This window comes from Petaurus breviceps, unplaced genomic scaffold (assembly GCF_028583685.1).
Source record: "Petaurus breviceps papuanus isolate PSGF00001 unplaced genomic scaffold, PetGlider_PUasm1.0 91133, whole genome shotgun sequence".
Taxonomy (NCBI): domain Eukaryota; kingdom Metazoa; phylum Chordata; class Mammalia; order Diprotodontia; family Petauridae; genus Petaurus; species Petaurus breviceps.
This window is the reverse complement of record NW_027187419.1, coordinates 57,864,705-57,887,829: the sequence shown is the minus strand read 5'-3', so window position 1 is coordinate 57,887,829 and position 23,125 is coordinate 57,864,705. Positions and strand designations below refer to the sequence as shown.

Here is a 23,125-nt window from a genome sequence, read left to right as displayed (position 1 = left end):
GTAGTCTGGTTGTTGGTATTTGAGTTTGATGTTTATTAAAACTTCTGAAGAGATGTGATCTAGGTAACTCTATCCATAGCATTTTTGAAATCTATTTTTATTCTTTTATTTTTATACATATTTGTAAAATATCTTTATATCTTTTATTTTTGCAACTTTTACAAAGTTTATTTCTTTGTAAAGCATTTTGTAATTGAGTCTATATAAATAATGAATTTGCTTTGGTACATTGGCTCCCAGATATTTTCCTTATGATGAAATTACACAGAATTCTAGCTTTTGGGAATGGGGCATACATACATTTCAAAGATTACTTATTCAGGAATATTTGGGGTTTTTTTTCTCCTTTCAAAACTTTTTAGCTTAGTTAATTCAGAATTTTAATATATTCAAGCATGTTTATTTGCCACTGTAAGTAGGTCATTAATTGTAAGATGTGTGTACCTTCTGAATGTTCTCAAATATGGCTGTGCTTCTAGTACTAGAAGATAATGATTTATTTCAACCTTATCCTCTGAATCAAGATTGGCAGACCATGTGCCTGGGTTTTTTTCAAACATGGAGATTCCTTAGTTATATGAGTGTTAACGAGATAAGGCCATGAGGCCCTGCTACCACATTCTGATGCCATTGTATCTTATAATACTTTCAAGAAAATTGAATTGCTTCTAAGTAGATTTTTTCTTTAGCTTTTTATAAGGATTGATAAGGATAGTCAGTGATAATAAAATGAATTGATTCAGTTTCTGTCCTGTGTATAGTTTATATAAAATTTGTGTGTAACAGGTATGTGTTCCCATTATGAATTTCCTAAGTTTAGTGAGGTAATCTATTGGGAAGCATTTATGAAGTGCCTGTTATATGATGGGAATACAAACACAAAATTAAACTGTCCCTGGCCTTAAAGGGCTGACAGGGGAACATACAAAGTGATTATAAGGTAAGTTCTGGTTGGGAGGGTCCTGGCTCCTGGAGTGGGGAGTTTGGGGGGAGGATTGGGAAAGGATTCCTGTAGGAGAGGTTGCTCTAGCAGAGTTCTGAAGGAAACAAGGGATTCCAAGAGGCAGAAGTAAAGTGAAAGTGCCTTCTAGGCATGAAGGTACGTATCAGCACAGAGGCACAGGAGGTGGGAGGGGAAGAGTGAGAAAGCTGGTGTGGGTGGGCTGAAGGGGCAAGGGGAGTAATAGAGCTTAAGCTTTCAAAGGTAGATTGAGGGCAGATAATAGGAGGCCTTAGTTGCTAAACAGATGAGCTTCATTTTGGTCCTAGAGATGATAGGGAGGTTTGGAGTTAATGAACATGGGAGTGACATGGTTAGACCTGTGTTATTTGTGAATATCTATGGCATCTTTATAGAAAATGAATGAGAGTGGGGAGGTAGGAAAAACCAGTTTAGAGGCTATTGTAATAGCCTAGGCAAGAGGTGATGAGAGTATGCACCAGGATGGTTGATATGTGAATAGCAAGAAGGCAAGTGTAGGTGAAAAATATTGTGAGGTAAAAAGGACAAGATTTCATTATAGCTAGTAATTATGTTACACTTTGAGGTTTGCAAAGCACTTACAAATATCATCTCATTTTTATCTTCAAAATAACACTGAAAAATAGGAGCTACTATTATTCCCTAATTACAGATGAGGAAACTAGGCAGAAAGAAGTCAAGTGACTTGCCCAGAGTCATGCAGCTAAGTCTGTGTCTGAGGCTTGATTTGAACTCAGGTCTTCCTGACTCCACTGCACATCATAAGCCCATTCATAATTGAATATATGGGGTGAAGGATAATTCCAAGGATGCAAATGTAGGTTGTTGTTTTATATGATCTTACCTTTGCTAGAAGTAGAGATACTAAAAAGTGGGGGTTCCCTCCTAAGTTTGGGAAAAAGGTATAAAAGTTTTTGATCTTCCCACAGTATTGAAAAGTTGAATCCTCCTTTTGTAGACACTGATGCCTTGGGATCATCCTTATTACAGTGGTGCCATTCGTGCAGAGAGGTAAGTTTTCTGAATTTACAGTAATATCATGAAATGGAATAAACACTACTTACTGTTCAATCACATCTGCCTGTCTGGAAGAGCAAAGTTGACATGGTGTTTGGTCTGGTTTTGTTTTGTTATTGTATCATAAAGAAAATACTTTATATACCTTAAAACATAACATAAATGGAAGTTATTGTTACTTATTTGTAAGCCTGAATGTAATAGGAACCACAGTAGGAATTGATATTTCAATTTATCTGTCAGGATAGATGACATTTATGTTCCCCAGTCATCCTCTCCATGGACACCTTTCTGTAGGTCCCTTGACATTAGGTGGATAGATTTGTGCCATTTGGTCTACCTCTGCTCTTGCTACATGACCTGTCCTGTTTCTGCTCATACATATCTCCGATGTTGTTTTTTTTAAAGAGCAGATTTGGTTATCCTCTGCTCTTGCTACATGACCTGTCCTGTTTCTGCTCATACATATCTCCGATGTTGTTTTTTTTAAAACTGCCTCATCTGTGCGGGTCTTATTAGTTCCAGCTTATTTATGCCTACCACACTCTTACCATTATCCCTTTTGCATGATCCACATCTGTTCTATGATTCCTTGTCATATAATCTCACCAGAATAGTATTGGTGTTAAAAATAAAAAAGGCACTCTAAAATTGAACTACTTTTAGTTTCTGTGGGAGATAGCAAAAGACTATCTTGTTGTTTCAGGGAGAAGCTTGGGGTCATTTAAAGTGCTAGACTGTTTCCCAGAGGCAATTTCCCAGAGAAAAAGATTTCAAACTTTTAGAAAAAAATTTTGGACCTTTTTACCTCCGAAAAAGTACTTAAGAAAATAACAGTAACTACTGTGCCATGTGCTTCTCCCATCTATATGAAATTTACATGAGATTAATCTAGAAGCACTGAGGATGTTTGACAAGAATATGAGAAGAAAATAGGCTTTTGTAAACAAATTCATAATAACTCAAAAGAATGGGCAGTAGTCTAGGACAATGAAAAAAGATTGGATTGGAGCAAGGGGACCTGTATTCATATCATTGCTCTATTTAATAGTTTTGGACAATCCATTTAATTTCTCTTGGTCTCAGTTTCCTTATCTGTGAAATTAAGGGATTAGATTAGGTTACCTTTAAATTTGTGATTCTATGGACTAAATATCTACGTATGGGTTACCAAGTGAAGGAAAAAGGTTCATTTTTCAAACACTGTGTACATTTGATTGACAACCTATAGCAGATATATCAAAAGTGTATATAACAGAGGATTATAGCAAATATCTTTGCTTAGTAGCAAAGCTGGTTTGTTTTAATATTTATTTGACGTTTGTGTGACAACATGGATTCTTAGTGAAATCAGTATGGAAAGAAGATTTTTTTTTTAAACCATACTGCCTCTAAAATTTCATTTATGAGGGTATTCTATCCGATACTGTTTTGCTATATTCTTTTCTTTATTCCTTTGGTATTTGTCATGAAAAGAAAAAGACTTTCTTTTTCAGAGTGCTGTTTTTTAAACTGGACAGTAGGCGGTGTTCTGAGATCATGTCTTGAATAGATCATTCACTCAGTTAATTGACATTCCTTTTGTTGTTTGCTATCTCCATTATGTCATTGTTCTGAAAATCCAAATCTAATTCCAAGCTTGCCTCTCTCAATATTAGCATTGTTTAGCTTTAGAATAATGTCAGTCATTTTTTTTTTTTTTTTATATTCGGGGCATAAGTTCAGATTCTCTAAGTGTCTTTATACATATACATTTGCAAGAAAACCCTGAGGAGAAATACCTTTGTGTGTGTTTTTATGTCTTATTTGGAAAAGTATTTATAGAAGATATTTAGACAGTTTAAGTTATGATAAGCACTGAATTCTGGAATACGTTATAATTCTAAGAAGACGTTATTTAACATGTATGTTTTGTTGAAACAGCTTTGATCCACAGTGTAGTATACAAGTTTTTATAGATAGTAGCACTTTAAGTAGTTATAAAACTACTGGACAGTCTATAGTAGAGTATAAAATAATTGTGATTTCTGTTAGAGAAAGTTTCTCTTGCCTTGATGACTTTTAAAAAAATGTTCATTGTAATTAAATAAAAATTATACCTGTAACTAAAACTAATTATAGATTAGATATGTTTTCTACATCAAGGGCTAATGTGGTATAGTGACTCTGACCTTGCAGGGCCTAGGATTAAGTCCTATCTCTGACACATACTGCGTGACCATGGATCAGTCATTTATGCATTAGTACCCAAGGCAAATATCCGAAGACTGTGAATTACAAATTATTTGCTAAAGTGCCCTCAACTTTAAGGGCTCCCCACCTATTCTGACTCACTTGAAGATTTACATAGTATTCATAAACTCATTTATTAAATTTTGCTTTTCTTCCTCCACAATGTGTATTCCCTAGGTGAGAGTTTAGCAAATGTTTAACTCTGCATACGCTTCATGGAGTAGATATTTAATCAATTATTGAATTTAATTAAATTGAGCCTTTCTTAATGCTATGGTGATATCTAAATACATTATGACTTGAACTTAAATTTTTTTTTCGCTTTTTGGTATATTAAATCATGAATCCATATTACTTAACAGCTTGTTTTTTTTTTAAGTATATGGTATACTTGATATGGTAGTACTAACACTTACTTTTTTCTGAACTTCTTCCTGTTGTCTGTATATTTTTCAGATGTGTCATTGATGTCCTTTATTTTCTTATATTGTCTTATATCATGTTTACAGCCATCTCTAACCAAGCACTTATTGAGCATTTATACATTGAGCGCTTATAGAGAGGAAGATTGTAATAGATAGAGCTTTGGCCTTGGAGCTAGGGAAACCTAATTTTGAATCTTTCCTCAAACACCAGCAGGTTGACCATGATCAGTTAACTTAATTCTGTGGGCTTGAATTACATCATCTATACAACAGAGGGGTCAGATTCATGATCTCTGAGGTGACTTCAAGTTCCAAATGTATGATCCTTGGATCCCATGATATTCTGCCTTGTATTATTGGTCACTGCTGTGAAATGTGTGTTAATTCTCTCTCCCAAACTAGATTTATCAGCTAGAATGCAGGATATTTGACATATAATGTAATTTATATTATGTTATATTATGTTGTATTATATTATGTTATGTTATATTATATCCTATCCTATCATATCATATTATATCATATCATATCACCTCTTTTCCCCAAGTTGCCTGTCACAGTGCCAAGCATGTAGTAAATATTCCATAAATACTTGCTGATTAGTGATGACCTAAAAGGCCTTGTGTGCTAAAGAGGGCAATGCTCTTGTGGCCAGGAGGATTGGGTTTTAGTCTCTGCTTTACTCATTGTTAACTGAATGAATGTGAGTAGTTGATGTGAGTCATTGATGTTTTGGAATCTCAGTTTTCTAATATGTAAAATGGGCAAATTAAAACTTGTATTACTACCTCACAGCATTATTATGAGTAAAGCATTTTGAAAATTGCAAACTTTATGACTGATTTATTGTTCTGTATATTTTTTTTTTTTAAGCAATCAGGGTTAAGTAACTTGCTCAAGGTTACACGGCCAGGTGTTTCTGGGTGGGTGCTAAGTATTGGGGCCCGGATTTGATCCCCAGGTCATCCTGACACTGGAGCCAGTGCTCTTACTCACTGTGCTACTTGGCTGCTCCTTTGTATATTTATTAGAAGTTGTATCTAAGTTGAATCAATGCAAATTGTCTTTTAAATGCATTAGGAAAATTTTGTTATTTAAAGCAGTCCTTTACTGAATGCTTTTTAAAAGGAAATAATCAACTCTTAACTTGTCATTTTTGTAAATCCAAATTTTCATCTCTTATAATAGTTGAAAGTAAATTGTATCTTTAGAGCCCTTTACAGTTTTGAAATTTTAGAAGGAAAAGCTGATCTCTCTCTTATAGGTACTCTATGTTCCAGGGAAAGATATGTCGTAGAATATCACTCTTTACTCAGACTTGAACTGAGGTTTGGTATGTGTAAATAAAAGAATAAATAAATAAATTCTTCCTAGAATTTATATCTAAAGCTGGGATTTCAAAATATACCTTAGGAAGTTTAAAACTGGAATGATTAAATTTGATTGGAGGGAGGTCATTAAATAATACTGATTGACATTTTGGAAGGTATTGATAATAGAGAAGGAAAAAATACAAAATAAATTAACTTGATTTGGAGGGGTGGGTACAATAGTGAAACAAAATAAAAACTTTTATGCCCTCTATAGATTTATCTACTCCTAGGTGAAGACTGAAATGTCCTTTTTGTGCAGTTGTGGCTGTCTTGATTTGATTATGGTTCCAGAACTAGAAGGGGTATGGAAGTGGGCCTAGAGGATGCTCCCACAGTGGCAGGGCAGCTGGATGAGAATATGATTGAGGTGTAAATTGAAGTATGACTGGGGCCTCTCACATACCTTTATTTTGGGGGGGAGAGAGACAATTTGGGTTAAGTGACTTGTCCAGGATCTCACAGCAAGTAAGTGTCAAGTGTCTGAGGTTGGATTTGAAATCAGGTCCTCCTGACTCCAGGGCCTGTGCTCTATCCACTGCCCCACCTAGCTGTCCCTCTACATGTCTCTTTTTTCAAAGGGAATAACCATTTTCTTACTTGTTATTTTTGTACATCCCAATTTTCTCCTGTTAGGATCATCAAATGTAAAGGATATCATTAAGGCCCTTTACAGTTTTATGATTTTAAGGAAAAAATCTGGTATCTGCCTTATAGGTGTTTTGTATTCTAACAAAAGTTAGGTCCTGGAGAATCATTCAGCACTCAATAATGTAACATGACCTGAACAGAATTCCTTGATATAATGAAATACTTTGACATGCTTAACAGTTTGAACAGTAGGACCCCAGGGCAAGAGTCCTAGAGCTGAGAAAGTGAAGTCCTCCAGGACATTGTTTCTACCTAAAGAGTGGTATTCATAGTTGAGGTTCTGGTAAGAAGATAGATGTATCATGAATGCTTTCTTCAAAAAGGATTGGAAAGGGACCAGTTAGATAAAATTGATTATTTCTTAATGACTAGCTACTAATGTGAGAGAAATTTTAGAATCAGCTGTCTAGGGGTGGCTAGGTGGTGCAGTGAATAGAGCACCAGCCCTGGAGTCAGGAGGACCTGAGTTCAAATCTGGCCTCAGACACTTAACACTTACTAGCCATGTGACCTTGGGCAAATCACTTAACCCCAATTGCCCTCACTTCCCCCCTCCAAAAAGCAAAAAAAAAAAAAAACCCCAAAAAACCAATCAGCTGTATATAGTCAGTTAGTCAATAGTTAGTTTTAAGCAAATGTCAAAATCATCAAGAAATTTGAAGATGGGATAAAGATGAAAAGACTTTACACAGTTCAACAACTCCAACTTCTAAGCTCTTGACTCTTAAAAAATGAAAAGTGGATGAAGCATTGATTCTGATTATCAGTTTCTTCAAGAAGTTTAACTAGAGTAATAATTAAGCTATAATGAAGAAGCCTTAAAAGAGCTAGTCTAAAAGGCTTTATCACCTTACCAAATGGAGAGACATAGATAGCAGTTATTGAAAGGCAGTTTAGAGTGTGTCTGTAAAACTTTATGGAAGAAACTAAAAGAAAATTGTTAACAATATCTCATCACAAAACAAAAGCTATGGAGAATATAAGCCTGTAGAAAGCTTCATACAGTATCAAACTAAATCCTATCATCCTAAGGGTATTTAGAGATAAATATGAAAGGAAAATCAAGCAAGCAAGCAACAATCAGATGTAGCTTGGTGGTGCAGTGGATAGCCCACTGGGCCTGGAATCAAGAAGACTTGATCAGGCTCATATCTGACCTCAAACACATTAGCTATGTGTCCCTGGGTAAGTCATCCAACCTTTTACTGCCTCAGTTTCCTCATTTTTAAAATGGGAATGATAATAGCACTTAACTCCCAATGAGATAATATTTGTAAAGTGCTCTGCAAACCAAGTGCTATATAAATCTGGGCTATCATAATAATTACTATTATTTATCAAGTACCTCTTATGTGTCAGGCACTGTGGTAGGCATAGGGGAAACAAATAGGAAAGTAAGACAGTCCTTGCCCTAAAGTTTACGTTTTATTGGAGAACAACAAAGAGATAAAACTTGGAACAGATTTTCAAGTGTTTCTATAGCAGTCTGTTTTCATCATGTATGACACTGAAACTATCACTGTTATTCAAGAAAGTGGAAATGACCTTTAGGATATTAAGTCAGTAAGAGCAATTGGTTCTGATCAAATCCAAAGAAAAGAAATCTTTGCTGGTGGCTAAACAATTTTTAAAATATTCAGAAATATGTTTTCAAGATATCTTTATGAAAGGAAGATTATTATGAATGTTACTGTTTTTTAAAAGACAAATTTAAAAAGTTGTCAGCAACTATTGACATCTATAGATGCTTACTTAATCATCCCTTTAGAGTCTTAATGAGAGTAATGTATGCATATATCAAGGATTATTCATAGTGAGTATGTAAGATAGACTTTCTGTAGCAAACTATATTCTTTGTAGTCACATAATGGACTAAAACATTTAAAGCCTGCATGATCTCTCTGTCTGTGGTTTTGCTGACTTTTAAAAAAATCATTTTATTCCAGAGTAAAATATAAGTTTATCTGGTATCCTTAAATTAAACCTATTTTTTTAAAGTGAGTGAAGAACACATACTGCCCAGATTATGAAATATTGTTAGATTGGCAACCAATTGAACTTGTTCATCAAAAGCCTCAAGAACACTGCATATGCACAAAAATGGACCCAATTCAGGACCCATTATTGAATTTGAGGACAAAAATTATTTGAATGAATCTGAGAAATTATATAGTGCTTTCCATGATCTCAAGATAACCCTCTACATTGGAATCCTATCCTTTCAATAACAGTACTCTGTTGTAGCCATGTGGTTCTAAATTGTGGAATACAATGAAGTCTGCCAATTGGAAATTGTGTATAATCTGAAGAGCAATGGGAAGATATATTGTAGGTATACTAGACACTGCCATCTACTTTATTCCATGAAAAAAGGGGCATGAAGGAGAAAATATACTCAAACACTCCTATATCAAAGGTTTGGGAATTGCAGCACAGATTGCAGCCTGTCCATGGCTGCCCCTCCTATGCAGTTGTTGTCCATTTTCTTCCATAAGTTTCATAGTGGGAGTATGGATCCAATGTGCTATTAGACGGCTTCCTTGCTTTCCTCAGACATCATGAGGGGGTGAGTGGTGGTAGTGTGTGGGTATTTACTTATTATTCCTGTGCCTCATCATGTGACCAGACCATCTTCTCTTCCTGTTATACTTTTCGTTATTGGTATCTTTTACTTCTATTCTTCTTTGAAGTCCTCTATTGGTTATTTGTTGTACCTTGCTTCTCCTACAGTGTACCTCTGTGTTTCCCGTTGTGTGATTTTTTTTTTATTGGATCTGTGATTTCATCACTATAAAAATCTCCCAGTAAAGAATTCCCTCTACCTATGCTGATAAATTTTTCTGCAATTTATAGTTTAAGAAAGTTTCCTGGGGCACTAAAAGTTAAATGGTTTGCCCTGGCCCACACAGCCAATATGTATCGGGGGTGGGGCTTAAACCGACATCTTTCAATTCATATCCTTTTACCTTATAGTAAGGTAGAATATCTGTATAGAAAAGACCAGCTTTTGTTTCGATGGGAAGCCTGGGGTCATTAAAGGAACTTTGCAGTTTCTTGATCTAGCCTTTCCTCTTCCTATTCAGTTTGTCCTTCTGTACTCTCTGTCCCACATCTGTTTAATGACAGACACGCTTTATGAGTTGTCCAAATGGATGTCATCATCTGAGCAAAGAGACTTTTTTCATCCACTTAGGCTTTTCCTGGGTGATTAATCAGGCCAAACTCTTTTGAGGGGTTATATAGGAAACTACAATATTCTTAGATTTTGTATGACCAGCATGGTATAATCCACAAACAGGAGCATCTGGAATAGAAATGATTTGAAACACATTTGAGGAAGATCTTCATGTGGAGGTTGTATAGTATTTGTGGAGGAGATTCTTGTTCATTATACCTCTTTGTGCTAGATGATATTTGAGGTTCATTCTTGAAAAATAATCAAATTTTACCATTATATTTGTCTCTGGCACTTAAGATATTTTATATCATAAATTCATTATTACTTGTTGAGCTTACCCATGTTTTCTCTTGAAATACTTTTTTATATTATTACCTACTTTCTGAAATTTTAGTAAATAATCATTTACCTTATTTTATCTTAGTAAAATTATTATTTAAAAGGCTAATATATCTTTATGCCTTTAATATCTTAGTACATCCTAATTTTCATGGATGAGGTTGATTTCAGTGGACTTTAGTGCTTCTAGGAAAGCTAACATTGATATTTTGTGAACAGATGCCATCATTCCTGAACACATTTATATTCATGATTATTTTACATTCTGTTTCCTTTTTTAATGCTTGTTGTCATCACTTAGTTTTGCTTGGAATGAATTTCAGTAGACTCTGGATTTTATCTACTGTCCTATCATATACCATCAGTTCTTTAGCGGAAAAATTGTCATTAAGTTCAATGTTGTCTCTACACTGGTAAAAAAAAAAAAACATCTCTTAAGTTTGGGTAGTATCACACATATGGAATAGAACTACTCTGCATGTGAAATCATTCAAAATTTTTGAAAAAACAAACTTTTCACTGATCTCAAGGTACCTGCAGGGGAAATAATTATAGCAATCACAGAATGACTAACCCCTGGCTTCTGTGGAGGATTTGAGAGTATTGTTTGATCTATGGTGTTGAATGTTGCTGTGTTTACAATGGATATAGCGAAAGTCAGACTCTCTACCTATTTTAAGCAATCCTTATGGGGGCTTCTATCTGTTCTTGATGCAATCACCATAGGACATTCTGGACCTCAGTTTTAATATTTTCTGGATCTCAATTTCATTTTTTTTTGCACAAGGGTAATCAAGTTCTGAGAAAGTGATTTGCTCTGTATGTTTACAAATCATGACGCAAATTTAGAATTGGAAATGGGTATCAAATCTTACAAAAGTAGGTCGGTCATACTGATTTGATGGGGCATATTGTTTTGTATGCAGTAGACCTTCTGTATTCTCCCTCTACTACTGTCACTCAGTAATCTCTCCTCTTTTGAGGTTCATTTAGTCTACATCACCAAGTTGTGATCTGTAGCTATTATCTACCTGAGTCCTTCCTCACTTACTACAGTGCTTGGTTAGCAGTCTTTCTTTCCTCTCCAACTCCTGCCCTTGTACTAGGGGACTTCAATATACATATTTATACTTCCTCAAACACCCTAACTTCCATGACCTCCACTCCACCTCAGCTATTTGCACAGATGATCATACACTTATTCTTGCCATTCAGAAGTATTCCATTTTCCTGAAATCCGAAATTCCTTTAAATTAAAAAAAAATCCTTTATCTAATCATAATCCACACTTTTCCCTCTGCCTTATAATTCCCTATACCTATTTATCCTTTCTGACACCTTCATTCTCTTCACCTCTCAGTTCTTTTCTAGGTCACTATCCCTGTACTTGTTACATTCTTCTTCCTTCCCCATTTTAACTACTTGTCAGTTCTTCATTGTCCCCTTCTCATATCCCTTGCCCCATATCCTATCACTGATCTTGACCTGCTTAGCTCCCGCATTGGATTACTCCCACCATCTCTTGGTTTTACTCTTACTCATATACTGCTGAACAAAGTAGGGGAAAATCATGAATCCTTGTTAATTGAATCCACCATAAATTCATGTTACATAATCTCAACTGGACCCCTCACCTCAGCAATTCTCTTTGTTATTTGTTATCCCACTCATTACAGTGGCTTTTTTAAGGTACTTTTGTAAGCATTGGGAGTACAGATACAGGTAGAAAGACCTTCATTGACCTCAAAGAGTTTTAATGGGGGAAGACTATAAAAAGAAGCTAAAAGGGGGGCTAGAAGGGAGACAAAGGCACTAGGCACTTGAGCATGGTTTAAAGTCGAGAGTACAGTTGGGGAGGAATAAAATATGACTGGCCTGGGTATAGTCTTCAAATGGAGGGTCTAGGGAGAACCATCCAATTAGGAGAGGCTGCAAGGTCATAGGAGAGTATTTCCAATGTGTGAATTCCAGGTCAGGATTTATTTTTAGAATGAAGAGGTTTCTGGGGCATAGTAGAGGAAATCTAGCACAGTAAAGGAATATAACCTGAAGACAGATGAGACCAAATCTTTTCGTCTCTCCTCAAACACCCGTGATGTTTTTGAACATCCTGTGGTGCCTCCTCCTCTAACCCTCTTAGCTGAGAACCTTGCCTCATATTTCACTGAAAAAATTGAGGTTATTTGCTGAGAGTTCCTTCTCCACCCTCCTCATCTTGCATCATACACATGTCATCAGTCACTATCTTCTTCATCCTTGATTCATGTGAAGATGTGTTCCTTTTCCTTAACAGGGCAAAAACTGCAAGCACAAATGATCCCAATCTGTCCTGCGTTTTCCAACAGCTTGTGCTCTGTTATCATTCATCTTCACTCATTTATTTTCAGTTTCTCTCTATCTCCTGGCTACTTTTATTCCACCTACAAATGTGTCCATTTCTTTTTTTTTTTTAAAGCAATTGGGGTTAAGTAACTTGCTCAAGGTTACACAGCCAGTTATTTCTGGGTGTGGTGCTAAGTATCTGAGCCTGGATTCGATCCCCAGGTCATCCCAACACTGGAGCTGGTGCTCTTGCTCACTGTACTACCTGGCCTCCCCTGTCCATTTCTTTCTTATCCTCAGAGAGCCCTCTCTTGATCCGTCCATCCTTGGTAGCTACTGTCTAATAACTCTCCTCCTTTTTTTTGGTTAAACTCCTTGAGAAGGACATTTATAATAGGTGCCAATTCTTTCCTTTCACTCTCTTCTTTTTTTTTTTTTAAAGCAATTGGGTTTAAGTAACTTGCTCAAGGTTACACGGCCAGTTATTTCTGAGTGTGGTGCTAAGTATCTGAGCCCGGATTCGATCCCCAGGTCATCCTAACACTGGGGCCAGTGCTCTTATTTGCTGTGCTACCTGGCTGCCCCCTTTCACTCTCTTCTTAACTCTCCATACTATTTGTTCTGACTCTTCATTCATTTGAAACTGTTCTCTGCAAAGTTGCCATGATTATTTGCCAAATTGAATGGCTTTTTCTCAGTCCTCATCCCATTTAACCTCTCTATAGCCTTTGACACTGTCAGTCCCTGTCTTTTCATTGATACTCTTTTCTTTCTGGTTTTCCATAATGCTGTTTCCTGGTTCTCCTCCTTCCTGTCTCAGGACCCCTACATCTTCTTTCATAAATCTTCATCTAAGCTACCCCAACTAACCATGAGAGTCCCTCAAGGCTCTGTCCTGACCCCCTTTCTCCCACTATACTATGTCAGTTGGTGCTTTCTTCAGCTCTCATGGATTCATTTATCTCTGTGTTGAGTCTCAGCACAAGTGTATTATCCTTTCCCTCAAACTTTCCCTCTTTCAAACTTCTCTATTACTGTGGAGAGCACTACCATCATCCCAGTCACCCAGGCTCACAACTTAGATGTCATCCTTCACTCTCTCTCTCTCACCCCTCCCATATCCGAACTGTTGCCTAGTCCTGTTGATTCTACCTCTGTAACATCTCTCATATGACCTCATACCACCTTCTGTCTTCTGACACTGCCACCTGCCTGGGGCAGGCCTTCATTACCTTACTCTTGAACTATTGCAGTAGCTTTCTGGTTTGTCTCCCTGTCTCAAGGGTATCCCTATTTCAGTCCATTCTCCACTCAACCATTATCAAGGTGAGCTTCCTAAATAGCAGATCTATATTTACTCTCTTATTCATTACAATCCCGTAGCTCCTTCTTGCCACCAGGGTCAATTACAAACTCCTCTGTCTTTGTTTATGTGCTAACAATAACCCCTGACCTCCAAATAACACTTGGAAGTTTACAAACTTTAGCCATACATTATGTGATTTCGTCTTCACAACAATCCTATGGGAAAAGCAAGGCAGATATTATCATTATTTCCATATTACAGAAAAAGAAATAAGAGCAATATACTATAGTGTATATAGGAGTTTTGATTACCAGTGAACGCTTTGGTCCTTTGTATATTTGAATACAGATTAGGAATCTGGAGCCCAAAAAAGCTAAATTCGTTTATCTAAGAATGTAGAACTATTTTGTAAGTGGCAGAGGTAGTATCAAATCACAAGTCTTCTGATTAAAAAAAAATCTTCATGGGCTAGAGCATAGGACCAAATGTAATAAATTGAAATTTGTAGGGTAAATGTAAAGTGAAACTTGGGTTAAAAAATTCAACTTAAATAGAATGTAGAGAAAGAATAGAGGCACAGTAAAAAAGTAATTAAGAATGTTGCAAGAGTTTTAGTAGACTATTTGCTTAATATGAATCAACAATATAATATAACTGCCAAGAAAAGCAATGCAATCTTTGGCTGGATTAATTTATGTGTTCAGGTATAATGAGGTGATAGTCCTACTATATCCTGCCTTAGGATCCATCTGGAAAATTGTCTTCATTTCTGGTACTTCTATTTAGAGGGACATTGTGAAGCTGGAGAATGTTCAGAGAGAGTCAGCTTGGATAATAAAGAGTTTTGAGAGTAGCCTGGAGAAGGCAACATTTAGTGGAAAACATGATAACTGTCTTCAAGTATTAAGGTAATAGACTTGTTCTCTTTGACCTCAGTATAAAAGTTAAAGCTGTTCAAAAGTGGAATGGGCTGCCTTGTAGCTAGTGGGTTCTCCTTCCCTTATGGCATTTAAATAAAGGATTTCTGGTCCAATTGTGGGATATTTTATAGAAAAGATTTTTTGTTCAGGTATAGGTTGGACTAGATGGCCTTTTCACCTCTCTGTTGTCTTTTATCTCTGATTCCAATTCTATTCCAGTGTAGCACTATGGAAACTAGTCATCACATTATAACAGTATCTTTAATGTAGAAGTAAAGGGTAAGGGGAGCTGGTATCTCATGACCTCCTATGTGAACTGGACAAAGGAGGGTTAAAAACACCTGTCTCTACCCTGTTATAGGCCCTCATCACCTCACACTTAAGCCTGCTAGTTGGTCTGCCTGCCACAAGTTTTCCCTATTCCAGTCCATTTTCCATTGAGCCAGTAAAGTGATTTTTCAAGTGCAGGTCTAACTATGTCACTCTTCTGCTCAGTAAACTTGAGTGGCTCTTTGTTGCCTCCAGGAGCAAATACAAAATCCTCTGTCTGACATTCAAATCTCTTTATAACCTAGCCTCCATACTACTCCCTACCCTTCCAGTCTTCTTACACCTACCTCCTCACCATATACTCTTTGATCCAGTGACACTGGCCACCTTGCTCTTCCTCAAATAAGGTATTCTATTTCTTGACTTCAGGCATTTTCATTGGCTGTTCCTCATGCCTGTAATTCCCTCTCTCCTCATCTCTGCCTACTGGCTTCCTTTTAAGTCCCAGTTAAAATCCTGTCATCTACAGGAAGTCTTTTGTAACTCCTTAATTCTAGTGCTTTTCTTTTTTAAATTAATTCCTATTATATATATGGGGCAACTAGGTGACAGAATGGATAGAGTGCTTATTTAGCCTGGAGTCAGGAGGCCCTGAGTTCAAATTAGGCCCCAAACATTTACTCACTGTGTGATCCTGGGCAAATCACTTAACCCTGTTTACCTCAGTTTCCTTGTCTGTAAAAAAGAGCTGGAGAAAGAAATGGCAAACCACTTCAGTATCTTTGCCAAGAAAACCCCAAATGAAGTCATGAAGAGTTGGACATGACTGACTGAAAAACAACAAATACCACATATGACTTGTTTGTATGTATCTATTTTCTTGTGTTCTCCCCCATTAGATTGTGAACTCTTTGCGGGCAAGGACTATCTTTTGCTTCTTTTGGTATCCCCAAGAGTTAGCGCAGTACCTGGCATGTTTCTAATAAGTGCTTCATGAATGTTCATTAACTGACAAAGCATATACATACACACATGTAGAATTTTGTAGATATTCATTCAACTCAATAAGGATATGAGTAGAGACAGGAAAAAGGGAATGAGGTATAAGAGGTAAAGTACGTTAGAGTAAGGAATAATCACAAGCAAAACAAACTTTGGAAGATTGATTATAAAGGGTGATTAAAAAGAGAGAAAGAAAATGTAAGAATTAAAGATCAGAGTTTAGGCTTTGTGAAGAGAGGAAATTCAAGGGGAGGAACAAATCATTTAGAGATTATTAGTGGGAATCACCTTCTCTACCTACTTAAACTTTGTAAAGAGGGAGACAAGATGAAAAGAGAAAAAATTCTAAGTGATTGTGATAAAGAGAAACAAGGAATTAATAGTCTTAACAGTGAATATGTTTAGTATTTACTTGTAATAGGAGGTTAGCAGAATGTATTAGAAAGCATAATCCAACAATATGTTGTTTTTAAGAAGCGCCTTCAAAACAAAGGATTCACACAGAGTTAAATTGAGGGGCAGTGGTAGAATTTATTGTGTTTCAGCAGTTAAAAAAAAAAAAGCAAACTAATAAACTGGATAGTCACGAAGAATGAAGGGAAATCAGGGCAGGTAGGTTGGCACAGTGAATAGAGCACTGGCCCCTAGTCAGGAGGATCTGAGTTCAATTACAGCCTCAGGCACTTGACACTTACTAGCTGTATGACCTTGGGCAAGTCACTTAACTCCAATTGTCTTGCCTTCCCCCCTTCAAAAAAAATAAAAAAGAAGTAAAGGAAATTACTAAATTGCCAAAAATAAAAAGTGAAAAAAATTCACAACAAATGAAAATGAAGGAAAATCATTAGAAACTTATATGCCAATAAAATATAACTGACTTGGATAAATATTTATAAAAGTAAAAATATACAAATAAGAGATTAAGAAATAGGAAATTTAACCTAATATCAGAAAAAAGTATTTGGATAGATCATAAATAAAACCCCAATGAAGTAAATATGAGTACCAGATGGATTTTGTAAGTGAATTCTATCAACAGTTCCAATATTAGATAAATTGTTTGCAAAAATAGGAAAAGAAGGGATACTACAAACTCCTTTGATACAAGTATTATCTTGATAACTAAACTGGTGACAGAGAAAAACCTACAGATGAATATCCCTAAGGAATATCACTGCTAAATTGTTCTCTAAAATGTTAGCAAAGAGTTTACAACAATGTGTTGAAATGATTACACACTATGCCTAGTTGAATTTGTGCTAAAGTTCATTACTAGAAGCTATATATTTAATAGACTTTCCAGAAGAATGCTACAGTGAACAGCTTTTAAGGTTCTGATTACACAGTATAGTGAACACTCTGTTTATTCCATAATAAATCAAAGCAAAACATTCACAGAAAATCAAGGTACAGCATTCACAATATTACAGCTTATCATTAAAATGGCCACATAGTTTTCACCAAAGTGGTCACAATATTTAGAACAAAGAATAATCATCTCAAAGCACAATAGTCAAAATCTTCCACTCATGGGGCAAAGTCTTAAGTTAACTCAGTCACTTATTCAGCAATCGATTGCTAAGTATCATTAATTACTAAGTACAATAGAAGATATTGTACTTAGTACCTCCACCCTTATGTTACTAATAAACTACGATTTCATCATTACTTAGTATCTAGGAAGAGGTCTTTTTTCATGTTGACTTGGGGCCGGTTCTCAGATTCCCTGGATCTCCTTGTGTGGTCCCAGATTCTACCTGAATTCACCAGACTGTCACCTGGGTTCAATGGCAGACAGCTCCCACTTCCTTGTCCAGCTCTCTGGGTAGGTCCTGCTCCATTCTGAAGTTCACAGGGTCTGGTCCATGTCAGATCCTTCACAGTTTCTGCTCCAGGGAATTCAAGGCTCAACCAAACCACAAACAAACAAAGTCTTAGTATCCCAGTCATGCTTCCTCAGTCACCTGGGTTCCTGGCTCCTGGCTCTGGGCTCCAGACTCCTGGGCTCCTGTTAAGAAGAAGCTCCACCAGGACAAGTTCTCAGGAAATTCTGGCTCAGTTCTTCATTCTTTCTTCTGTAGCTGCTCTGCCACCAGATGCTGGTCTCAAGAAATTCTGCCTGTGCCTCTCTGGGGCTTTTCTTATATACATACAACATTAGCTTCCTGTTTCAGCCAACCCTTTCCTGTTATGTCAGCAACAGGAGACAGGAGTTCATACCTTCTGTTTCCCCAACAGAAGCTTGATCAATTACTAAGTGTTAAGTACCTGCTACCTTTGCCAATACAAAGGAATCTTCAAATTCAAATTTCATTACCATTACTACCACCATTTTGGGATTTTAAAAATTAATTTTATTTATTTGTTTTTAGTTTTCTACATTTACTTCTATAAGATTTTGAGTTCTAAATTTTCTCCCTCTCCATTCACTCCTTCCTCCCCAAGATGACATGCAATCTGATTTAGGCTATACATGTATAATCTAGACCACCATTTTGTAATGACAAGAACCATAAGAATTACATGACTATATCAAGATGCAGAAGAGGCTTTTAACAAAATTCAACACCTCTTTATGTTAAACATTTTTTTTTAAATCCCAAAGGAATAACTAGACCATTTGTTAATGTGATATTTCCTAAAAGTTAGAATTAACATTATATGTCTGTAATGAAGACTCACTAGAGGTCATTCTAGTAAAATTCGAAATAAATCAAAGATAGTGACTTTTATTTGATATGATTCTAGAAAATGAATGATAACAATGACGAGAAAAAGAAATTGACAGAAGAGCATAAATAAAGAAAAAATAAGATTATAATTTTTTGCAGATGATCTTTTGATATATTTCAAGAATCCTAGAGAAACCATTAAAAATAAGTTGAAAGAATATCTTCAGTAAAATAGCAGGATATAAAATAAATCCATTGCCTTTCTGTATTCTACTAAAAAGTAATAGTAGGAAATCATAGGAAAAAAACCCCAATTTCTTTCAAAATACTTACAGAATGTATAAACTATCTGGTAGATAACAGTTACACATAGCAGAAATTATGCTTGGTGGCAGCTAGGTGGTGTAGTGAATAGAGCACCAGCCCTGGAGTCAGGAGGACCTGAGTTCAAATGCAGACTCAGACACTTAACACAAAAACTAGCCATGTGACCTTGGGCAAATCACTTAACCCCACTTGCCCTGCCTTCCCCCTCCAAAAAGTTAAAAAAGAAAGAAATTATGATAATTCAGCTATGAAACAGCAGAAATAAATACAGACCTAAAGTCTATTTTAGACTTTGCTGGTTAAAAAAAAAAAATGAAAGTGCTTCAAAAATTGATTTACAGATTCAGTGCTATACTAATCAAACTACCAAAGGATTACTTTATAGAACCAGAAAAAAATGGTACTGTGACTAACAGTACCAATTTTGATCACAATGTGTTTTCATTATTTCCTTTTGAGATTCCTGACAAATTTATTTCTCCAGATGAATTGCCATTTTTTTTTGCAATTGACTGAGGTTTCACCTCATTGTATCTATACATTAAATTGACAAATCTGGCAAAAGAAAAATCTAATAAAAACCATTAATTTTTGGAATTAAGTTTTGGACTCATAGGGCTACACTAACACACTGTTGGTGTAGCTGTAATGCAATCCAGCTATTCTAGATAGCATTTTGGTTCCATCCACCAAAATCATTAAACTGTGCAAACCATTTCAACCACAAATACCATTATTAAGCATATACCCCAAAGTGATAAGAGACAGAAGGAAAGGATCCATGTGTATAAAAAATATTCCTAACTACTTTTTGTTGTGACTAAAATTCAAGTGGTTGCTCTTCAGTTGGGTAATGACTGAACAAACTGTGTTATACATGAATTTAATGGAAGTGTTATTATGTTATATGAAATGTTGAAAGAGAATTAAAAAAGATTCTGATAATCCTAAGAGGATTTCCATGAACTAATACAGGATGAAGTTTACAGAGCCAGTTAAACAGTTTATACAGTGACTACAGCCTTGTAAAGAAACACAATTTTGAAAGACTTAAAAACTATAATCAATCCAGTGACAAATTATGTCCAGAATATGGATGATGAATCATGCTTCCCATGATTTGTAAAAAAGTGGTAAATTATAATTGTTCAGTAAGACACACATTTTCAGACACAGCCAATGTGTGAAATTAGTCTGGGTTGACCATACTTACTGGGGGGGGAGGGGGGAGATGACAGAATAAGTGGTATTGATGGTGATACTTTAAAAAAAGGAAAAGAAAGAAAAGAACAAAACCAACGACAGCTGATCCTAAAGAAACATGTTCTTTATTCCTAGTACTATATAATTGCAAGAAAGGTAAATACCATTTCCCCAACCCCTTTTCCTTTCTTTTGTCTTTGTATTACCTTCATTTAGTTAGATTAAATAGTAGCTTTCTGTGTGCCTTTTAAAAATATAGATTTCAAAATGCCACCCAACTATAACATTTCAATTAGTTCAATTAAAAAGCAGAAGGAAATTCAGTAGCTGTACAAAGAACAAATTATATAAAACAAGTTCATAGTTTTGTATGTAACCTTTTTTGCGTAATGAAACATTCATTTTTTTTGATCTTAATTATATTCATGACAGAAAGAATTTAAAAATAAGTCATGAAGACTTGTGGCATCTTGTGGGGGTCAAGTCACCTCTTTATCCCAACAAATTTCTTTTCTTTAATTTAAATTTATCTATTTATCTTTAGTTTACAACATTCTGTTCCACAATCCCTTGAGTTTCAAATTTTCTCCCCCTTTCTCTCCTCCCCCCTCACCCCAATGTTTGCATGCAATCAAATGTAGGTTCTACAAATACCTTAGTATTGAACATTAGTCAAGTTGTAAAAAAGGATTATAACCAATGGAGTGAACATTGAGAAAGAAGGGACAAAATAAAACAAAACCCAAAAGAGAGAGAGCAAGTAATTTGCTTCAATCTGCATTCAGATTCTGTAGTTCTTTCAATCTGCATTCAGATTCTGTAGTTCTTTCTCCGGATGTGGATATCCCTTTCCATCATTAATCTTTTGTAGTTGTCCCTTGCATTGCTGAGAGGAGCCCAGTCTATCAAAGTTAGTCATCATACATATTATTGTGTACAAAGTTCTCCTGGTTCTGCTCTCCTCACTCAGCATCAGTTTATATAAATCTCTCCAGGTTATTATGAAGTCCATCTGCTCCTCATTTCTTATAGCACAATAGTATTCCATTACATTCATATACTACAACTTGTTTAGCCATTCCTCAGTTGCTGGGCATCCCCTTGATTTCCAATTCTTTGCTACCACAAAAAGAACTGCTATACATATTTTTGTACATATGGATCCTTTTCCCACTTCTATGATTTCTTTGGGAAACAGCCCTAGAAGTGGTATTGCTGAGTCAAAGTGTATACACTTTTTTATAGCTCTTTGGGCATAGTTCCAGAATGGTTGGATCAGTTCACAACTCCACCAACATTGCATTGGTGTTCCAGTTTTTCAATATCCTTTCCAGCATTTATAATTTTCCTGTTTTGTCATGTTAGCTAATGTGACTGGTGAGATGTGGTACCTCAGAGTTGTTTTGATTTGCATTTCTCTAATCAAGAGTAATTTAGAGCATTTTTATATGCTTATAGATACCATTAATTTTTTCCTCTGAAAACTGCCTGTTCCTATCCTTTGACCATTTATCAGTTCCCAGTGAATTTCTTAATCACTTCCCTTCTGTAAGTCTTCGAATTTAGTCTTGCTTTTCTTTACACTGGTACCATCAGTTGAACTTTGGAGATTTTCTGAGACTTCTTTTTTGTTGTGGTTGTTTGTTTTTACTGCTAATAACAAAGGTATAAGTAGGACTGAGGTGAAACCTCAGTCAGTTGCAAAAAGTGGCAATTCATCTGGAGAAATAAAGGTGTTGTGGTTTGGAGAAAGTCAAGAGACACAGCTTCTAGTCAAGCCTGTCTTAGCAAGTAAATGTCTGAATGCTGACAAATCATTTCACCTTTTTGGACATCAGTTTCCTTAGGCTAGGTAGAACTAGATAAGTTCTAAGCCTCCTTCATCATGAGTTTATGGAAGGAAGGTAAATGTTATTTTGGTCTTTAAAATGTAAGGGCCCTTACAACCTATATTTCCAACTTTCTTAGACATTACACTTCATTATGCACTTTGTGGTCTAGCCAAACTGGCCATCTTGTTCCTTACCCATGGCATTCCATCTTTCATCTCTGGGCCTTTGCTTTGGATTTATACATTTATTTTGTATGTATTTTGTAAATGTCATATATTCATATTTTGTCTACCCCAATAGAATGTTAGTAGCTTTTGGCCAGGGATTGTTTCATTTTTGTCTTCTGGTCTCTAGTACCTAGACTAGTGCCTGGCACATAGTAGACACTTATTAAATGCTTATTGTTTGATTATTCTTGAGTGTTTCTTTGAAATTTCTTTGTTGGTACTTCACAGTCTGTAGCACCATATATATTATGTGTATGTATATATTTGCATACATATACATATGAATACATACATACGTGCTAGAGAGTGAACTTTAATAATTTTATTGACAAACTCAGATTGATTTTACCATTATATAAAGTGAGGGGATATAAAAGTAATTTGCATTTGGTCATGGATTATATTAGAGTAAGTATTTGTGGAATACAGTATTCAGAATACTATCTACTCAGTATGTGTTATTAGTGAGAACAGCCCCAGGTTTATTAGGCAGTTGATTAGAACATTTTTGTTAGCCAAAGTTTCAGAAGTTCTGATTGAACAAAACCAGTGACAGCTGATCCTAAAGAAATATGTTCTTTATTCCTAGTACTATATAATTGCAAGAAAGGTAAATACAGTTTCCCAAAACCACTCATTTCTTTTATCTTTGTATTACCTTTATTTAACTAGATTAAATAATAGCTTTCTCTGTGTCTTTTGAGAATATAGATTTCAAAATGCCATCCAACTGTAACATTTCAATTATGCTTAGACAATTGTTTCAAATGCCAAAAAAATTTGCCTTTTCCTTTGATAGAGTTTAAAATAGTTTTTTTGGCAGTATAGTCACATACTTTGCTCTTTTCTT

General features: G+C 35.7%; 1 protein-coding gene across 4 annotated transcripts in view; it reads left to right on the top strand.

Moving 5' to 3' along the window:
* The window catches only part of MIPEP (mitochondrial intermediate peptidase), a 189,802-nt gene that overhangs the window by 40,824 nt on the left and 125,853 nt on the right, over positions 1–23,125 (top strand). For all 4 annotated transcript variants that reach the window (XR_011166757.1, XM_069080141.1, XM_069080140.1 and 1 more), the window contains exon 10: positions 1,941–1,993. Coding sequence is in view for 3 of the 4 variants with exons in the window: in XM_069080141.1 (XP_068936242.1) it covers positions 1,941–1,993 (53 nt within the window). In the remaining variant the exon portion in view is untranslated. The remainder of the gene's footprint in view (positions 1–1,940; positions 1,994–23,125) is intronic.